Below are 22,333 nucleotides of genomic sequence, written 5' to 3'. Positions count from 1 at the left end.
TCAGTAGATGGAGTGCAGAGCCGCTGGGTAAATCTGACAGGGGTGGGTTTACTAATCTGCATGGGAGAACAACACCTGGGAGCCTGGGAACGTCGCAAGATTGGCTCCACAAGCGGAAGAGAGAAAATACACACAAACACACACACACACACACACAGACACAGACACAAATAAGGACAGATGCATGAACAAGGACATATTCATGCACCCATTTACACACAGACACATGAACACACTCACACACACACACACCCACTCACACACACACACTGAAGGTCCGCTGTGCCTCCCAGAACTCCCATCTGTTGAACCAGCAGTCCAGGTTGGTCTTAATGAGAAATAATGAGCCTTCACTAAATAACAACAGCTTGGATGAATTTCACCTCCACTTCAGATTTTATTAGAATGGCATGGGCACTACTTCCTTCTCCAAGTTACAAAATCCTTTTGTTTCAACTCAAAATAACATTTAATTTCAGTACAAATTAACGTTAAAGATCACTGAGTATTGACACATTTTGACATCTTATTACAACTAATTCATAGGGCAATCAAACATTAAGTTGCTCACTGCTGGACGTAGAAAATGTGACTAAGAAATGTGTTTCAGTGCGTTTTATGTCGACAAAGGTAATTTTCCCCACCATCTCCTTAATGAAGACATAAAAATTCAAAGTACAATCAGATTTATCACACCGGCCTCTCCAAGTTATGAGCATAAACCTGCGTAAAAGGAGCTCAAAGGGGAATGAAAATCCTTCTTTCAAAGTCTGACATTTTTCTCTAATAAATCAGAGCAAGAATGGAATTGCTAGGCCTCCAACAGCTGGCATAGCTGTCAGCAAAAACACTGTGCATGTGTGTGTGTGTGTTTGTGTGTTGTTTGTGGATGTACAAAGAGCACCAGGCATCAAGTCAGGGAATCCAACTGGCCTTGCACGACTTCAAGCTGGAAGAAAAAAGAAGAAAAGGTTGAGTGTTTGGAAAAAAGAAGTACACAAAAGAGGTACACAGACACAAACACACACACACACACACACACACACATGAAAAGGTAGAGAAAGTCAGAAGGAGAAAGAAAAAAGAGAAAGAGGCCATAAAATGTATCAAAGTATGAGGGAGACAGGCAGGCAGATGGATTTCGTCAGGCAATGTCTGTCAATCAAGATAAAATGCATCACAGAAGATGGGCGCTGAAACACAAAGACGTATACATGCACCGTGACATGAAAGTGGACACGAACATGCACTTACACACACACACACACACACACACACACACACACACACACACACACACACAAATAACAGACCTTGTTGTAGAAGTCAAGCAGCTGCTTGTGGTTAAACTCTGCAAAGACATTTTCCTGAACCTGCAGAGAGAGATAGAGAGGTAGGGTCAGAGAGGCATACGAGTGAGGGGGAGGACACAGCCTAACAAATAAGAAAAATAAGTTCAGAGGAGAACAAGAACAACACAGCAGAGGATAAAAGACCAGCAATAAGAGCATATGCACAAGAATAATGACCAAGACTTCAGTCGGCTTTCTTGCGCTTTCTATAAAAACCTTCATTAATTATTACTGCTCTCTGGCCAGTATGTACTACCCTCTAAGTCATATCCATCAGAGTGTTTAAAAATACACCGAAGGCAAAGTCACTGTCCACAAACTCACATCACTCTCTCTCCATTCTGTTTGGATTCATTTTTAAAAAAGACATTGGCTGTATTATATGCAGCATGATGATAAATTCCCATCGCTGACATCGCAGTGAACACATGCAGACATACTGCGAAGCATGCAGATGTAATATAGACAATTAGGCCCACTACTAGGAAAATGATGGAAACTATCCTGCACTTGATCATGACATATTTTAAACACACACAGTCTAGTTCATCTGATAAAGCAGACTGATTTATGTAGCACAGTGGTTCCTTTCATGGTTTCAACCTTTTTCAAGTCCACAACACTGATACACATTTGACCCCTATTTCATAAGATCTGGCTCCAGAGACCTCCATTAAAAAGATTTTGGTTGCTAGATATGATTAAGAGCACAATTCTTTAGTTGTCAACTACAGTTGAGGAGATAACCATGGAGGAAGTAAAACCTGTGATCAGAATAGTCAATATGACTCTTAAGGCTCCTTTATACGCCCTTTATATATGAGGATAGATATGTTCATGTCAAACATTGTAAACATCAGGAGGAGGACTCCATCACGAGGACAGTCAAAAGTTTCCCACACCAACAAACGAGGCAATGGTTGAAGAGGTTGTAATACTGTAGTGTACTTTTAAACGGAGGAAGCATTGTAGATGGTGATGGTCTCGGCAGCCATTATATACACCCTGTCATGTGGACAGAGAATTCTTTTCACTATATTACCAACTGATTCCACCATTATTTAAGATTCTTTAAGATTCTGTCCGAAAACATTCACAAATATGCAGAGTACGTACAGAAGGCTCCATCCGTCTCCATCTCCGTATCTAACATTGAGCATAAACGAGCCTTTACTCACATCAGGCTCACTTCTGTACTAAATAAAAAAAAAAAAAGAAAACATTTTCCTCAAAGAACCCCAGGGGTCCATGGACCCCTGCTTGAGAACCACAGATTTAGCATATAAGGAGAAAGATAAGCTAACAAGTGCCTCATGTGGATTTTTCCATCGACTCTGAGTTAGAATAATTGAGGGGAAATAAGAAGCACTGAAAATAAAGTTTAAAATATTATGTCCATAATTTGTAAGTGTTTAGTTTTTTTTTACGTGATATCGAGCAAAAACATGAGCTGTTCTTTTTGTTGTTCCTTCTTTTCTTCTTTTGTTTCTTTTCCCCTTTCCTTGAAAATGGAACTACAGCATTTTAAACCCCCATATATCTGCTGTTATTATATAACTTTATGGCAAGATGTATTTCAACAGAATGAAAAGAGACAAGAGAAAATAGAGCCCATTTTAAAGTCAGGAATTAAATCCATATTAATACAATTTTTTCCCCCGCAATATTGGATAAGGAAGCTTGAGTCTTGTAAAGCTGGGATATGTAATTAAGATTTGTGAAGACTGCTTCAATACTCTCAGTATTTTATAATTCAGTATTTTTTTAGTTCGTTAAATCTGAAATAAGGCCCAGCAGAGGAAGTACATCCTGCGCCAGCTCAGGAAGTTTAACCTGCCTCAGGAGCAGCTGATTCAGTTCTCCTCCACAATAATCCCGTCTGTTCTCTCCACATCAATCACTGTGGTTTGGATCAGCAACCAAACAGGACAGGAACAGACAACAAAGGACAGTCAGAACTGCAGAAAAAAAACATTCGTGCCAGCCTTTCTTCCAGACAGGACATAACATCTCCAGAGTCAAGAAACAAGCAGGTAACATCACTGCAGACTCTTCTCACCCTGAACACAACCTGTGAAAACTTTTCCCTTCAGGCAGGTGCTACAGGACACCGTACGCAAAAACAACCAGACTAGGAATGTCAACGGTGAACTGTTAATCCTCTTTTAACTGTATATTTTTGACTGGTAATGCATGTTGGGTTATGGATTAATTTTACTACTCTTTGGCTGACTGCAGTGTGCACCAACCAGGTCTGGTGGGAGCTAATGTCAGCTAGTGGCACGGCTTATTCGGCGATTACCACTTGTAATGCTGTCCCGACACAACAGCGTTGCTTTGAAACCTTCCAGTCTTCTCCCAGATAGTTTTAGTGAGTAGCCTGAGTGGCCCAATTTTGAACCGCAAACCCCATTTAGCATTGGCATCTACTGTTAGCACTGTTAGCACTATTAGCAGTGTTTGCATGGCTAGTGGTGCTGACATAGTTCAACAATGCTAAAGGTGTTTTGCAGCAACCACTTACTCTTGGGGACAGCTGGGGGAAGACTGGAGGTTGGCCACCATGTTTCCACAGCAACACCATCCCGCCACCTGTACAGGGTTACTCATGGTAATCCTGGAATGAGCTACGCTGCTAGCCAACGTAAGCTCCCACCAGACCCGAGTGGTGTGCAGTGCAGAGAGGCCAAGGCTAACTTTGACGAAGTAGTGGAGAATGGAGGGTAGGCAGTGGGCACTATGTTTCACCATGCTAATGCAGCTAGCCGGCTGTGTGTCAGCAAAGTCAGTAAAAAAAAATCAAAAGAAAGGCAAAATATTTGTATCACAAAACATTCAAATTTCACCACCTCTAAATGGATAGCACTTTGAATTGTGGTGCTAAAGCTCACTGAGTCAATGGTGCACTGGACAAAAATGAAAGGCCTCTTGTATTTCACATCATTTTTCATTTTTAGCTCTATTATTTTCTTAAAAGTTTTTCGGTTAGTTATCAGTAATGGGTATCAGGCTATAAACAGCAACCAAACCAAAACTGACATCTCTAAATCAGATATAAAACAGTTTCTTCCCCTTTGATGAACCCATAACACCAGGCCTTAATAACCCTATAACACCAAGCATCCACTTTACCAGTAAATTATATATTTCATAGTCTAAATACTCTCCTTATTTCTTCCGTTAATGCTTATTTAACATTATAATATCATCCGTAATAATATATAAGCATGCTGTACACATCGTATACACTGTCATATCAACCTACTTCATGTATATAAAGCAACTTGTTACACTAAAAATCCCAAATACATTGAGAGCACAAAAAACAGAGTCAAATTCCTTGTACGTACACACTCGCTTGGCCGTTAAATCTGACTCTGATTCTGATCTGTTTTCATGCTGAGTCACTTCTTGAATAAGTATTTCGTGTAAGACAATACACATAATGTATCATTATGTGCTCACTCTGACATTCACCTGGGAGCCTTTTGCTGTTTTTCTCTCCTCTCTGAAAGATTGTTGGCTTTACAAACTATCGAGGGAAGTGAGGTTTCTCAGAAAAACGTAAGAAAGCGAGGGCAACCATCACTGGACTGCTGCTATCATCATTATCATCACCCCATCACCAACGAAAGCTGAACAATAATCAACCGCCATGAGTGGGCGTAATGGCGAGACACTTTATCAACACCCATCATTGAGAAAATAGCTGTAATATGTGAAATGCTTTCTGGATAACACAGAGGGAGAACAGCAGTCTTGTAGCCACCTAAAGTGCACTCAGTGCCGTCACGCTGAATGTTGATAATAGTACCAAACTCCTGGCACCTACTAGGAGGGCGGGAGAAGAAGAAAAAAAAAAAGGCTGATAGAAAGACACAAAAAAAGAACCAAAAAGACAGAAATCTATGCTGAAAGACACTAAAACCACACGAGTTGTCCGATTGTACAGTGAATCCACAGTTCTCCCACTCTGCTGTTTGGTGCTTAGAGACTAAATAGGGCTTTGGGGCTTGAATCTAACTGGCTGGCTGGTTGGGTGGGTGGAGGGAAGCCAAGTGTCACTGCAAATTAATGACAGAGATATTAATTCGAAGCAACGTTAAAAGTCCATAAAGGAGAGCACAGAGGGAAATTGTTAGCTCTCGTCAAAGCCACCACACCACAGCAGCTCCACGGCACAAGGAGAATGTAGGACAGCCTTGAGTTTAGCTTCGGCGGGGGGAGCGCTGCAAGGACAGCCTCTGCACGACAGGTAATAAAACAACTTATTAAAGTGTTGTTACCGAGCAAGATACAATGTAAAGAAGATGCACATCAAAGTAGTTCTACGAGGTGATAAACAATATCTCAGAGTAAACAAGGATGTTGTTAGGAAATGATTTGATTTGAAATACAAATTGGGCACGCAGTCGAATCAGTTGAATGATGAACACACCCTGCGCTTCCAACAGCACTGATCTGAGTTTCCACTCAGTCACTCCATTGATCTTGACTGTGGCAAACAATATTATAATGAGGAGAAACCAGCGCTGCATAATCAGCTATTTGAGTTGATGGCCTTTAGTGTGTTTGGGTCACACTAACAACGCCAGCTGAGTTGGAAAAAGAAATAAACAGTCGTCAGCTAACTGAGCTGTCTCTGTTATTGTCTGACAGAGGTGAGACGAGGGGCAACCGAAAAATGCAGTTTGAGTGTGTGAAATATGATGTCGATCAAAACTAAGGTACAATAAAGACAACAAACCAGACTGTAACTCTTCCTGTCTGTTACACAGGGGTTGAGGATGAAAGTGTGTTTGTGCTTATGTGGATGTGAGATTGACAGTGTGTGTTCTGACGAGAATTTCCAGGTACTGTCGGGTATGTGCGTATGAAACAGAGAAACAGTTTTTGTCTTGGGAACATATGCACAAGGGCGTATGTGTCTGTGTCTGTGTGTGTCTGTCTGTGCATGTGTGTGTGTTTGGCCCTTCCCATTGTTCCTCAGGGTTGAGATTTTGCCAGGCAGTAACCCAACAAGACTCTGACAGATCTAGGCTAACACTAATGGGGATAGGATGCATCATCCTCATCATCACAGCACTATACTACCAGTACGCACACACACACACACACACGCACACACATATACAGAGACATCTTATCTGTCTCAGTGCCAAAATCCTGTGTGTCAGGGTACAGAAAACAGGATTAACCCATGAAGATAATCATAAATTCACTTGCATCTGGTGTTCCATATGCACTGCATGTTGGAAGCATGTTATTACAATATAGGCTACACACTAAGGGAGCGCCAACGCAGAGAGAATAAACTAACAGATGGAAAATAAACTGACAAAAGGAATCAAGGAAATTTCTCCAAACGAATCCTTCAATAACTGCTGAAATGATGGAACTGAATAATCTGTTGCAGCTCTCGGTACAAACCTAATAGCTTTCGACAAGGTTACTTGTACAATTCCCCAGATGAGCCAACAAAGTCAGGGAGGGATACTTGTGAATGAAGCGCTATATGGATTACAGCATAAGTCCTCAGACTCAAACTGGGGATACCACAATGCTAAGGAAATTTTGGTTTATTGCAACCTGAGTATTATTTTCAGAGCCTTCATTTTTATCGATAATAATAACATTGGACTTATCAAGTTCATTTTTGTGACAACTGATGACTGTATAAAAAAGATGGGCGAAAAGTGAAGCCAAAACATCTTGATCACCCCCTGGTGGTTGGCTGCAGTATAGGTCATGAGCCCACCTCCTCCATCTTAGCAGATGGGACATGGTCAAAACTATAAAATCAAAGTACATGTCAAATAAATTTTTCCCAAAGACTGTTTCTGTCATTTTAGGTAATTCTCCTCAAGCTGATGTACGTTCAAGTGTTCATTTTTATGACAAGTTTGGTTTTAATTAGCTATATGGTGCTATAAAACGGGGATGTGGCGTCATGATTGACAGCTGTGTCTGCCAATCAGTGCACTCGCAATCAATGGTGGTGCTCTCAACTGAGTTAGATGGGTGTATAGGCGGAGCCTCAATACAGCGGCTCCCATTCCCGATTGCTACTGCGTAGACTCTGGCTCCAAATGATGTCAGCGATGCAAGATGGCAATGCCCATTTCCAGGATATTTTGGCTTTATTTTTGTATAGTGGGAGGAAGTAGAAAGGCATCATCCATCTTAAATACATTTCATGGTGACAACACAGCTAACAGAACAAAAAACAAGAGCAATGTATAGACTCATACAAAAGTAATCCCCCTTAAGCAACACTGCTGACCCACTGGAAGTGTGTGGCAGTGTATTTATCTGCAGACATCCTGCATTATGCCTGTATTTTCTTTTCATTTTGCTATTTCTGGGACATTCCTGGGCACAGTGTGCAGGTGAAGTCAGGTGGCAAGCAGGTGCCAGACCTATGACAGCATGCATCAAAAAAGAAGGTACAAAAATTACAAACAAAGCACCAAAAAAATGCAAATAAAGTAAAGGAGAGTGAATCTGGGGTTGACTTTCACTTTCATTTTCGCTGGTGATATTGTTTACAAACAGTTACATATACCTTAAATAATGCCCTAACCTTTCCTCCTTTTCCTCTGCACCACCATTGGCTGTTTTTTTTTAATTTGTTTCCAGATATAAAAAGTTGAACACACTGATACAGGAAACTGAAATAATGGCCAACACTACCAAAACAAAATCCAGGATGCAGTATAATAAATATCCCCCTGAGACCCTGTGTCCTCACATGATGACATCACATTTTGGGTTTACTTGACCTTATACTTCATTCAAGTTAACTCAGACCTGTTGTCCTCATTTGTGGACACTTTTTTTGTGCCATCTAGTGCTAGTAAGAGCACAATACACTAATCCATGTAAAAACAAGATGGCAGCCATCTCTGCCAAGTCCATCTGCAGCTGATTGCGACACAAAAGTGGACAAGGTCCAAAACCTGATCACATTTTATGGTTGAAACTTGTTTATTTATAATAAATAATGTTTGTAGTTTGATATGGCAACAAATTTGACGAATTTTAGCAACAGTGACAAGCTAAGACACTGTTAATTAGGAAGTGCTCATTTGAGGACACTGAGACTTAACTGTTGTCTTGTTTGAGGACATTGTGACTTAATTATCATTGACAATGTTTCATTTTTTTATACTTATCAGGTCCTACTGATCCCACAAAACTAGGAGAAATTAAAGTTCGGGTCTCATGAGGATAAACAGGAATATCCCTTTAAAAATATAGGTGCAAAACTAAAACAGCCTACTCTGCCTAAAGCTCAGAAAGAAACTCATCTGGTGTCTGTCATCTATCAGCAACCTGTAACTGCTGCACTGATGTTAAGAGGAGAACAATTTTATGATTTTAGGCTTTAAGAGATTGCCAGAGTGAACCAATAATGTATCTCAATTGATAAAAAAATGACACCTTCAACAAGCGGTGCTTTTATCCCATCAAGTGGTTTCTGGTGTCAGTAATGTCAGTTTATATAAGACCACATGTGTATGGCATCGAGCAGTGGTGTTTTCATACCACAAGGAGTCTGTGTGAATTGGGCTGGATGGACGCAAAAAGGCACTCTTCATCAATTATTTGCCTCAGTGCAATGAAGAACAGCTTGGATATGAAATACTTGTCAAAGGAGTGAGTTTTTTTTTTTTTTGCTGAGTGCTTTATAGAAACTGCTTTTATCAAGGAAGGAATTCAAAGAAAGGCGGGCAGGGAATAAGGGAAGGGAAAGGGAGTAAAAGATGACAAGGAAAGGAGATTGACAAAAACAAAGAGGGGAGGGGAGAAATAGATATGAGAGAAATGAGCGGCAAAGTGAAAGGCAGAGAAAAGGAGAAAGTGAAGACACACCATGACAGAGAATGAGAGCTTAAGTAAAAGAATGAGCAATTGTGATAACCCAAGAGAGCTTTCATTGTAACAAACAACCAAAACCATCTCAAACATCAAACTATAAAGAATTCACTGACAGAAAGAATTTGTCTTATACTCAGAAATTTAACTTCAAACTTAATATAACAACAAAGCCATCTATAAATTCACAGAGAGAGAAAGGGAGAGAAAAATGGGACAACACTCTCTGTCAGTGTGAAACTGTCTGTCGGGTGAAGCAGTCTTAAAATATGCATGGCTAAGTCCATACCAGACAGACTCGAAGTGAAGCAAATCAGACTCAAGTGTCGACAACAAGTGTCAATCAATCTTCTGCGGTACAGTCAGATGTCATGTGTACAAGGGTGAAAGTTTTTGTGTGTCTTGGAGAAAGGTGGAGAAGTTTCTGAGTTGTACTGTATGGGTGTTTTTATGCTAATATGTCTACTCGCTTCCCTCACTCGTGTCTCTTCCTCACATTTTAGTATCCCGTAAGAAAGAGACATGAGGAGGAGACGGATAGGATACACCTGCGTTTCCTCACTCTAAGCTCCTCCAGAAGCTTCCTTGCTCCTCGTGTCCTTGAGGTACACTTAAGAGATTGAAAGATCCTCCATGATGGCGGAGTGGGAGCAATTCCCAGGTTGAGAGAGAAGAGAGGACGCAAGGAAGCATAAGTTAGCATAATGAAAAGCACCCTGTGTGCACTGGGAATTCAAAAAGTGTTGTGATGTATGCTCTTATAGAAGTCTTACATCTCATATCATTTGAAGACTCTGCTCCACCGAACAAGGCACAATAACATGATTTATTTCTTATTATACCATCATTAATTAACATCATTATTGATTTCTTTCTCTCTCTTTATTCTTCACCTTTTTTAAATTTAATTCTGCTTTTATAATTCTGTTTTTATATATTGTCTTCACCGCCTCTTCTGTCTTCCTCTCGTCTTTTTTCTTCTAAAGCACACTCTTACTTCTACTCTGAAAAGCCTCATATAAATAAGGTTTGCTTACTTGTTTGTACGCATGTAGCAGATTATAATTTTTACTTGATGATGCAAACTCCCTCTTTAAGATTGTTAATAGCCCTGCATTAATAAAATGCATGGTGTTGGTGTGTTGCTTTAAGGATGCTTTCACACCGGCCCTGTTTGGTTCGGTTAAATTGAACTGAAGTCTGTTTGCCTCCTAAGTGTGGTTCATTTGGGCAGGTGTGAACATAGCAATGACACTCGGGTGTACACCAAAACAACCTGACCTAGACCTTCTTGGAGAGGTGGTCTTGGTCCTGCGACAAATGAACTCTGGTGTTTGTTTGTGGTGAGAACATGTTCTGACCTCGATCTGAACCAACTGCAGTCACATGACACATTGTTTGGGTTAAACATGAGCATGTTACAGTCCTGGAGGATTATTAATGTGCACCTCCTCCTGTACTGCCTTAATATGCACATTCAGCACATTCAATGCATCAAAACATTGTTTTCTAGTTGGAGCCGCGCCTCGTTTTCAAACTGTATGGTTTGACTAAAATGAACAATGACAGCAATATAGTCCACGGTGACCAGCGCTAAAATCAACCTGCATAGTTGTCCCTCCATTGTGACATTAGAAAGTGTCACATTTATCTTGCAAGTGTACTCTTCTTCAACGTTTGTTTACTTCCTGGATTTTTCCCGCATGGAAATTCTGACCAATCAAGAGCAACTTTCTCGCACAAGGCATTTTATCTGGTCTACTTGCAAATGCTGCCGTGAGAACACGAACCAACTCTAGGCAATTATACAACTTTGTAACAAAATAAATCCCTGATTCGGACCAAAGTAAGTGAACTCTAGGTCTGAAAGCACCCTAAAGGAGGCATTCACGAGATAAGATGGGGTCCAGGAAACCTGTTTGAGTGATACATCAATAAGTTTGTATACTTATCAGACATTGAAGCACTGGACAGTGATTTACAATATAAGACATACATTCACAACTCTATAAACAGAGAAATGCGCTGCTTATATTACGAAGTAATCCACCAAGTATGTGCTTTTGCAAGTACTTGATTGGCCAATGGAGAGCATTGCTAGATGTTGTGTTGTAGTAAATTTTGAACTTAGTTCACCTTTTTTGTGTCAGATGTACCTGCATTGTTGTGTCTCTGTGTCCGGACGCCTGCTGGTTAACGGCTCACTGGTACAGTGACTAAGACAGGATTACTTTCATCAAATTCCTGCCCTGACAACACTGGTGACTGTTTGCTGGAGCACCCGACCATGTCAGAAACATAACAGATGGGAAATTAAACCAGGTCACTTCAGTGGTGGACAAGTGTTTTTACTCTGCGCTACCTAAGTGCTTATGTGGACAATGAAGAGCTTGTCACCTTATCTAGAAATTATGCCTCATTCACACCAGGTCTTAATTAGCAGAAAATAAACATTATGTCTGTGAAAAAAACCCCAAAAAAACAGAACAGCTCCATGTTCTAATGGTAATTACACAAAATTTGTGAAGTGTGTTCATTCTTTTAAGCTTTGATATATCCCACTTGGCATCACAAATGGCATAAATGTTTCAACACATGCATTAAATCCACAGATTTTGGCAGCATTTGAAATTAAAATATTTATGCTACCACAATAAGCACTTCATCTGAAAAGGCATAAAATGTGCTCCATTTCATCCCTGCTCAACAAAAATGAATAAATATGAACAAGTTTGAGTGTGAGTTTAGAATAAAAACGTGTCACTGTGCTTTTCTGATTTCAATATGACACAGACACAGCATTAAATGCGCATCAAAAGAAAAGGTTACTGTAATTTTGCCAGCTCAAGCACACTGCAGAAAGAGGATGTGTTACATTATGTGTCCTCTGTGACTTTGCTACATTATGTGTCTTCTGTGACTATGAGCTCTTTGACAGTTTGTCCAGTTGGAGCCTCTCCACCGCTGCCTGGTCGATGACTTTTGCCTGACAGGGAGAAATCTTGACAGTGAAAGACAAAGAGGCAGAAAGAGAGGCGCCATGCACAGGAGGCCGAGCTGTCGGATTTTGGCAACCCTTTATCCCTCAACACACTCATAACAAATGCACTCCTCTTCCTGGATGCTCTACTGTAATTTACACACACAAGCACACTTGCTTTTTTGGCTTCATCACATATTACGACAATCGTTGATCAAAAAAAAAAAAAAGTACAATCCTTCCTGTTACACTCATGTTGCCATGGGTACACATATCTTTACAAAAACCTGATGGCTGAGTGACTGCTGGTCCATCTTCCTATCTGGTCTATCAACTTGTCCGCATGCTTGACTGCTTCTCTGTCTCTCTGTTAGCTCACAGCAGCCACAATCTATGTGTCATTACTGTTTGTCAGTTAGCTTACAATACATGCATGTCTGCCAACCTGTCTGCGTGTTCTCCTCTCTGTCTTTGTGCCAGCCCACATTCACAAGCTTCCCTGGCTGTCTGAGCTGCATTCTGCCATCTTGCTGAAGGATGATCAGTGGGGGTTATTTTATGAAGACATGAGGAGTGTTGTCTGTCACTGGGCGTGCACGCAGGTGACAGCACAAATAAAACGGTGGCATGGAGACATCTGGTAATATATTCAACAAACAGATAATTACCGCTATCTGGAATAAAGTGCCATCTCATCATCACTAACATTATTTTTTTTTTTAGAAAAGAAATGAAGTGAGATGAAAATGTTTTCACAGCATAACTGCTTTGTTTTGTGGAGGCAAGTTAAAGGAACAGTTCACCCCAGAATCAATAATACATATTTTTCCTTTTACCTGTGCTATTTATCAATCTAGATTGTTTTGGTGTGAGTTGCAGAGTGTTGGAGATATTGTCCGTAGAGATGTCTGCCTTCTCTCCAGTATACTGAAACCAGATGGCACTCGGCTTGTGGTGCTCAAAGCACCAAAAAATTACATTTGAAAACTCAATGGCAATGTCTCTTTCCAGAAATCATGCCCTGGTTACTCAAGATGATCCACAAAGCTTGTTTGTTTGTTGTTGAGCAGCTTCATATAGGAACTATTTTGTTTCCACCAAACTACACCCGCCAAGTGCATCACTGCACAGACGGACGGGAGGCTCGTGGATTATCCTGAGTAATCGGGCCATGATTTCTGGAAAGAGACACTGCTGTGAGCTTTTTAAATGTATTTTTTTTGTGTGCTTTTAGTACCATATGCTGAGCGCCATATTTTTTTCTGTTATTTGGATCCTCATTAGTAACAACAAAGGTAGCAACTACTCTTCCTGGGGTCCACACAAGTAAACATTACATCATTATATAAAACAAATACGTAATTAAAATTCAAGGCAAAAGGGAACAAAAACACAAAGAAAACAGACAAACAAGAAATCAACAGTAAAACTACCCACACTGCATCTAAAAAGTCAGTAAAACATTTGATAGAGCTTTAAAAAAGTGCAGTACTACTAAAAACAGCACACACAGAGACTGAAAAACATAAAATGACCAAGACAGTTTCTCATTAATGATCATATACTCAGATATGATGTAACAAAACATGTCCTGTTTGGAGAGGGGCTTTAAAAAACAATTTTACCTCTTCCACGTGTAATGCAAGCCATTCCATATTTTCATTCCCCTGAACAAAACAGTCCGTTACAACACATATACTACCCTTATATTAGAGAGAAGGCAGACATCTCTATGGCCAACATCGCCAACATTTGGCAGCTCACACCAAAACAATCTAGACTGATATATTAAACTACAGGCAAGAGGAAAAATATGAATTTATGATCCTGGGGTAAACTGTCCCTTTGAGCAAACAACGATGAGAAACCACACATCTGTAGCTTTGCTGTAAAAAGAACTACCTGAGACATTAAGGAAATGTGAGCACACTTCTCTTGTATATTAAGAGTATGTTTGGTATGCTTGAGGATGCATGCATTTGTCATTTGTTCAGCTGCATAGCTGTCTGTCGGTAAAATCGGATAGTCTGAAGAAGGCAGCTGTGCTGTCAAAACACAGTCTTTTAATGTCTCAATAAAGATTTTTGGAGTTTGCGTCAGCGCTACAGGTGCGCTGCCTCCTCTTTTATGTTGTGAGTGTTTCTGTCCATCTGTCTGTACCTCGTCAACACTGTTGGGGGTTTGTCTAGTGTGTAGCCACCTGAGTCACTGTGGTGGAGGAGGAGGAGGAACACAGAGGGGGAACTGGAGACAGTTCAAAGGGTTATCTGAGGAGAATAACAGAAACTAAATTGGGCTAGGCATTGTGTTGGGTTTAATTAATAGCTTTCTACTCATTATGGCACACTAATCAAATTAAATGCAATATAGCATACATATAATATGTTCTCCAGCTACATTTTACAAACAAGAAGAGGGTGGCATACCAAGGCAATTACAGTTTGGTGACTACTGACCCCCAAAACACTCAAAATGACATAATCTATTAGAAGCAGCATTTCTCAAACTCAGGCATGCTGCTGAGTTTTCCCTTAGCCAGTTAGCTGTTATAAGTGTGTACATATACACAGTACAGATTATTAGCATTTGGACTGGACTTTAGTATAAACTGTGATTAATTTGCATGCATGTAAGCTTTGTATTTCTTTTAAAACTTTCACTCTGAACACAGCAAAACTACTGGAGAAGGTTTATCTTACAAAACATAGCTTACTTTCAGTTATTCACGCAACATCCCCCAAAGTTGTACACTTTTACTGCTGATTATAACAATTTTTTTATAATAGTTAAGTAAATGCAGTTATTAAAGGAGCCTCATTCTTAAAACCAGCGCTTTCAGTGAATGTGCACTTACGGTTTGCTACAGAGTGCTTCAGGAATGAGTCCTACAACTCAGTAACAATCTGCATTTTTGCACAGTGGGTTTTTTGATAGCTTTTTGGTTAAAGGTCTGAAATAAGGTCTGCGGTTTACACAAATTTGGAGACTTTCACATTTTGTTCTGTCACGGCTCAAGTTTCTTAGGCTATGTTTTTTTTTTATTTCATTCATACATGTTGTTTCCTGTTTTAATTTGAAACTCACATCTCCTCTCGTTTCAGTTCACGCCATTTCCTGCCCCTGTGTGTTTTCTCTCCCTTTTGATGACTTCACCTGTGTCTGATTGTCTGTCCCGCCCTGATTAGCCTCACCTGTGTATCCTTATCCTTCCCCTCACCAGAGTATTTAGTGTGTCTTGTTTTCTCTCAGTGCCAGTTCGCCTTAGCTCCTTGTGTGTCCAGTGTTCCAGCCTTTTGTTTCCCTGTGTCCTTCTCTTTGTTTTGTTTTTTATTTAGCCTGTTTATTGCCTCTGCCTCATCCCTATTTGATTTGTTTGCCTTCACTGATAGACCTTCTGTGTACAGAACCTACATTTTGACCAGTGAACACTGTTATTTTACCTGACCTGTTTCCAGAGTTGTGCGACTGAGCCCACTCTCACCTGGTTCACTGGCTGTTACACTGTTCTATAACATGAAATACATCATAAAATTCATTGAGGTGGTGATATTGAAGTCATGTGACCATGGTGTAAGGTTAGTTTTTAACTTCTGGCAATTGCATTTACGCTTAAAAAAAATTATAAAAGTGGTATTCATTTGTGAAGATCATCTTGGTGAAAAAAATTAGTATGTATAAACTTCTGTATGCCACTGAGCAAACTGAGACACTTAGGCTGATTTCACACCAGCCCTGTTTGGTTCGGTTAAATTGAACTCAAGGACATTTGCCCCCTATGTGCAGTTCGTTTGGGCAGGTGTGAACACAGCAATCACACTCAGGTGCGCACCAAAACAACCGGAGTGAGACCTTCTTGTAGAAGTGGTCTCAGTCTAGTTACAAATAAACTCTGGTGTGGTTTGTTTGTGGTGAGAACGTGTTCCGACCTCGATCCGAACCAACTGCAGTCACATGACACATTATTTGGGTTAAGCATGAGCATGTTACAGTCCTGGAGGATTATTAATGTGCACCTCCTCCTGTACTGCCTTAATATGCACATTCAGCACATCCAATGCATCAAAACATTGTTTTCTAGTTGGAGCCGCGCCTCGTTTTCAAACTGTATGGTTTGACTAAAATGAACAATGACAGCAATATAGTCCACGATAAGCAGCGCTAAAATCAACCTGCGTAGTTGTCCCTCCATTGTGACATTAGAAAGTGTCACATTTATCTTGCAAGTGTACTCTTCTTCAACGTTTTGTTTACTTCCTGGATTTTTCCCGCATGGAAATTCTGACCAATCAAGAGCAGCTTTCTCGCACAAGACATTTTATCTGGTCCACTTGTAAATGCTGCCGTAAGATCATGAACCAACTCTAGGCAATTATGCAACTTTGTGACAAAATTAATCCCTGATTAGGACCAAAGCAGGACAACTCTAGGTCTGAAAGCACCCTTAAGCACAGAAATAAAGGAAAATTATTTCTTGATTTCATCTATATTACTTGTGATTTCCTACAATTTGGTACAAGTGACCAAACAATCTTACATGAAGGTCCAATCAACCCAATCATACTGTAGAAGAAATGAAATTGGAAAAATGAAAATCTACATTTCCATGACAACCTACCTAGCAAACTAAAAAGATCCAATAAAAAGCAATATAAAAACTAAATGGGGCTTAGGGTGAGACTGTTTTGTCAATTCCCAGACTGCTTTGCAACCCTCCAGAAAACAGGACTCAACTTGCAACATTAAACTGTAAGTGAAGGTGGAGAGAGAAGTAGCAACAGCCAGAGATTTCCAATCAAGAGAGAGTGACTCTTACTCCAAAATGGGACTCTTTGTTGACTGTGGAAGCTCCAGGCAGTGAAGAAACTACTTTCCTCTGCCTCCTTCATGGTGGTTATCCCAGATATGATTAGCATTATGGAGAGTCTCAAACCCTTGATTTTTGTTCAGAGAGCCAGTGTTTACAATTGATGTTTTAGGCGTGTAACATTTGGATGATAAAATATACCACTGAACAATAACATGCGCCCTAAGCTCAGTGAACAAGGCTTTAGATATTCTTTCAATCAACTATACCAGTCCACAATATATCAGTTCCTTTTATGTGTCAGTTTCTTGGAATTATTCAGCAGCCAGCAGCTTTACACAAAACTGTAATGTGCCAGTCAACAACAACCTCAAAAAAATCAATAGTTCAGAAAACTACCATGTTTAATCTTCCCATGACCCTTCAGCCTGGAGCTGTTGAGAAAAACACAGCCTGTAGAAGCCACATATGCACTGTGTATTGATGCTGAAAGGGAGGCACCATGAACTGGTATCCACATCCACAGCAGTGCCCTGTAGCCATCGCACAGTGACAGACACGGAACCTCAAAACGTCAGCCATTCACTAAAAAGCCTGTCGACTACAACAAATAAGAGCTGTCAAACCCAAACACTGGAAACTGTCAATCACATCTGGTATTTATAATAGAAATGAGCACAAGCAGATATGCACGCACACATGCAGGCCCACACAAACACACACAGACACATCCCCATTCTCCCAAATATATGACGAAGAGAAGAGAAGAGAAGAGAAGAGAAGAGAAGAGAAGAGAAGAGAAGAGAAGAAGTGAAGTTATTTTCCAAACCTCTGTCAAGACATGACATGATGGAAAACCCTTCCTGTACAGTCAGGGGCCTGCAAAATACATGTAAAGGGGCCAACATGTCACTCAGTCTTCCTAATTTCTATGTTTTGGAGAAAACACTTGGGGATAAACAGGCCTCGTACTTTCCATCAGTCTAAATATTTTATCCCTCTTAACTTTGTTTGTGCCGTTTGATAACGCTCTCATTCTATCTAAACTCTGAAAACCACAGGGAGTAAATAATAGCATAGAGGAGTGGAGTGTACGCTGCTACCCATGGGGAGAGACTGGGAACTTTGACAACAATCAAAAGAAAAACAAGGCAGGCAAAACAATAAACAAACCGGGCTTTTGCTTTGTTAAGTGTGGAGACAGGGGGTGAGAGGAGGCAGCAGGTTCCAGGCCTGACAGGATGAGTTCCTGAAAACACACTGGGACACACACAAAACGCTGTATATGTACTGTACAATCATCAGCATGTGTATGTACAAGCATGCAACAAAGGCTCACACAACCAACAACAAACAATAATCACACACACACACACACACACACACACACACACATTTGTAGGTGTTGTGTGTGCATACACATTTGAGTCCAGTTCAGACCAAAGATTCTCGACGAGACAAAATCATGTTAGAACGTTGCAGAGAAAAGTTGCAGCAGTGAACTGGCCGTCTGAGCTCGACCCCCGGCTGATGGTGTCACCTGCAACTCAGCTGCTCAAATTGCCGGCGGCTGGTTTTAGAACGTAAAGCACATCACCTGTTTCAACAGCCAATCATGCCCGCCAAGCCCTCTGTTTCCGTCCTCATGGTGACATGATGACAGCGAGTCGCAGCTGCTGCTCGGTGTATGTTCCCACACACACATTCTCATTGACTGATTAATTGGAGCTGGTTAGTCATATTATTTTGGCATATTTATTATAAATACAGTCCATCTGATGCTCGATTTGTTTATGTTTCTCACCATTTCATCACTACTACAAATGCAACTGTAGCCAGTATCTCACTATCACTTTTCTCATTCATATTTTAGGAGGTTACAAATTATATTCAGCCACAAAACAAGCCCGAAAATCTGGAAATCAAAACGGAAGTACAGATAGTTGTTGCATAGAGATGATACACTGTCTCATCTAGTTGCATTGGTGTGAACCGGCAGGTTTTTAGAATGCTGCAGAACGGAGCTTTGCAAGTGGGCTTTGCAGCCAGTGGAATTACAACTGCTGGATATGTCACGTGATGCACTGCAGCCCCAAAAGATTTTTTCCCATTGACTTACTTTTATCTTTAAAGCCTCAGTGTGTAAACATAGTGAGTAACAGTGACATCAGCAGCCAAATTCTAGATTGCAGCGCTCACTCGCGCTCACTCACTCACCCCTCCTCTCGGGTAAGTGACAGTGGCCTCGTAGAACAAAAAGCCTTCCGCAGACAGCAGACTTTTTCGAGTTTTTCAGGAGAAGCCTATCTAGCGACGAGGTGAATATTTATTTAGGAATCTATACCATGTTACGATATGTTATAGCTTACCAGTGAGATATAGGTTATCTGTGAGATATATGTTAGGAGTGTTTTATTTCTAATTGTTTTGGTAACACGAGCAAACATTAGCACAGTAATGCTAAAATAACACGTTTTATGTGAAAGTCACGGCACAGTGCGGCAAATATAGGTTGGTACGATTATAATATATGCGTTTTCAGAGTGTTCTTCCACAGGACACAGGGAGAGGAGGGAGAGGGAGAGGAGGAAGACCAGGGAGAGGAAGGGGGCAAGAGGGTAATGTTAGAGGCGGTGCATGAACGGCCAGGCGAAGAGGTGTGTCTCAGCTACCCATAGGGAAGAGGAGGAGGAGAGGGTGGCAGCCTTCGCAGCAGCGCGAGAGGAATCAACAGATTAGGCTGTAGGCTAGGCTAACCATTTAGCTGTAGCTCTGGGATAACGTTAGCCAAGGCTAGGATAACGTTAGCACGTAAACGTAGCCGCCACTCGAACTTAGACGAGAGGGAAAAGTGGTTGCAAACATGAAGCCAAAAATGATTTTAAAATATCAGATTGAATTACCTGTCTAGCAGAAAGCAGGCAACCTCCGCATCCCTTGTGAAATCATTCTCCTTCAGGAGTTCTTTCCATCTGGAATAAGCAACGCCAATAATCCCTTGCGTTTTGTCCCGTCCTCGCTTATCTGATCTTTTTCTTTTATTTGGTGGAGTGGTTTCCCTCTTACGGGGCAAAACATATGTTTGGTCCTCCATTTAAAGTGCGACAGAATCATAAAAGTACAAAGCAGGTTCACGCAGAAGCGCCCCGGATTGATCTTCACCTTAACCGTCTCCAGTTGTAGGTAAACGCGAAAGGCGAAGCGCGTATATCCCTTTCGGCCACTGTATTCAAATATGGCGACGCAAGAAGGCAGCCTCCAGCAGACCGTGCCCTGCCTGTGTATATATAGAGAAATCATTCTAAGCCTATGAAAAAGCTTCCATTTGTATGTGAATTGCATTACACTTTAGTAAATATATATTTATGAAAGCAATAGTTGATATTTGCTAATAAACAACCATGTAAATTACACATTGTAACTTTAAATCAGTGGATAACATTATTTGAGTATCCCATTCCTGTGAAATTACTCCTTTTACTATCAGGATTTAATCTACTTGGTCTGATAACATTTGGAAAGTCTAAAAGAGCCACAGGATTCAGTCATTTTATCTCCATTCAAGATAACAAAGCACTAAAACAGAAGTAACCAGCTTGGCCGGCTTAAGTCTCCAGTGTGCCTGCTCAATGGGCCGCACAGTGTGGAAGCAGTGCCGGTCATGCAGGTAATTTTACAGGCAGCAGTTTGACCATTTTGGTTTCTTGTGTCACAGAGCAACTTTCATAGAAATGAATGTTACCTCACCACCAATGTTGTATCCAGGTCTCCTTATACAGTACAGGCCAAAAGTTTGGACACACCTTCTCATTCAATGCGTTTTCTTTATTTTCATGACTATTTACATTGTAGATTCTCACTGAAGGCATCAAAACTATGAATGAACACATGTGGAGTTATGTACTTAACAAAAAAAGGTGAAATAACTGAAAACATGTTTTATATTCTAGTTTCTTCAAAATAGCCACCCTTTGCTCTGATTACTGCTTTGCACACTCTTGGCATTCTCTCCATGAGCTTCAAGAGGTAGTCACCTGAAATGGTTTTCCAACAGTCTTGAAGGAGTTCCCAGAGGTGTTTAGCACTTGTTGGCCCCTTTGCCTTCACTCTGAGGTCCAGCTCACCCCAAACCATCTCGATTGGATTCAGGTCCGGTGACTGTGGAGGCCAGGTCATCTGCCGCAGCACTCCATCACTCTCCTTCTTGGTCAAATAGCCCTTACACAGCCTGGAGGTGTGTTTGGGGTCATTGTCCTGTTGAAAAATAAATGATCGTCCAACTAAACGCAAACCGGATGGGATGGCATGTCGCTGCAGGATGCTGTGGTAGCCATGCTGGTTCAGTGTGCCTTCAATTTTGAATAAATCCCCAACAGTGTCACCAGCAAAACACCCCCACACCATCACACCTCCTCCTCCATGCTTCACAGTGGGAACCAGGCATGTGGAATCCATCCGTTCACCTTTTCTGCGTCTCACAAAGACACGGCGGTTGGAACCAAAGATCTCAAATTTGGACTCATCAGACCAAAGCACAGATTTCCACTGGTCTAATGTCCATTCCTTGTGTTTCTTGGCCCAAACAAATCTCTTCTGCTTGTTGCCTCTCCTTAGCAGTGGTTTCCTAGCAGCTATTTGACCATGAAGGCCTGATTCGCGCAGTCTCCTCTTAACAGTTGTTCTAGAGATGGGTCTGCTGCTAGAACTCTGTGTGGCATTCATCTGGTCTCTGATCTGAGCTGCTGTTAACTTGCGATTTCTGAGGCTGGTGACTCGGATGAACTTATCCTCAGAAGCAGAGGTGACTCTTGGTCTTCCTTTCCTGGGTCGGTCCTCATGTGTGCCAGTTTCGTTGTAGCGCTTGATGGTTTTTGTGACTCCACTTGGGGACACATTTAAAGTTTTTGCAATTTTCCGGACTGACTGACCTTCATTTCTTAAAGTAATGATGGCCACTCGTTTTTCTTTAGTTAGCTGATTGGTTCTTGCCATAATATGAATTTTAACAGTTGTCCAATAGGGCTGTCGGCTGTGTATTAACCTGACTTCTGCACAACACAACTGATGGTCCCAACCCCATTGATAAAGCAAGAAATTCCACTAATTAACCCTGATAAGGCACACCTGTGAAGTGGAAACCATTTCAGGTGACTACCTCTTGAAGCTCATGGAGAGAATGCCAAGAGTGTGCAAAGCAGTAATCAGAGCAAAGGGTGGCTATTTTGAAGAAACTAGAATATAAAACATGTTTTCAGTTATTTCACCTTTTTTTGTTAAGTACATAACTCCACATGTGTTCATTCATAGTTTTGATGCCTT

At 41.0% G+C, this 22,333-nt stretch overlaps 1 protein-coding gene across 1 annotated transcript in view; it reads right to left on the bottom strand.

Annotated features, from left to right (window-relative positions):
- Nucleotides 1-373: 373 nt before the first annotated feature.
- Nucleotides 374-22,333, bottom strand: part of commd10 (COMM domain containing 10) — a 79,512-nt gene continuing 57,552 nt past the window's right edge. Inside the window, exons 6-7 of the mRNA XM_033618645.2 lie at nt 1,314-1,373; nt 374-949 (exon numbers count right to left, since the gene is read on the bottom strand). Of these exons, the coding sequence (XP_033474536.2) occupies nt 911-949; nt 1,314-1,373 (99 nt within the window). The 3' untranslated portion in view covers nt 374-910. The remainder of the gene's footprint in view (nt 950-1,313; nt 1,374-22,333) is intronic.

This window comes from Epinephelus lanceolatus, chromosome 9 (assembly GCF_041903045.1).
Source record: "Epinephelus lanceolatus isolate andai-2023 chromosome 9, ASM4190304v1, whole genome shotgun sequence".
Taxonomy (NCBI): domain Eukaryota; kingdom Metazoa; phylum Chordata; class Actinopteri; order Perciformes; family Serranidae; genus Epinephelus; species Epinephelus lanceolatus.
This window is presented reverse-complemented; position numbering and strand designations above follow the sequence as displayed.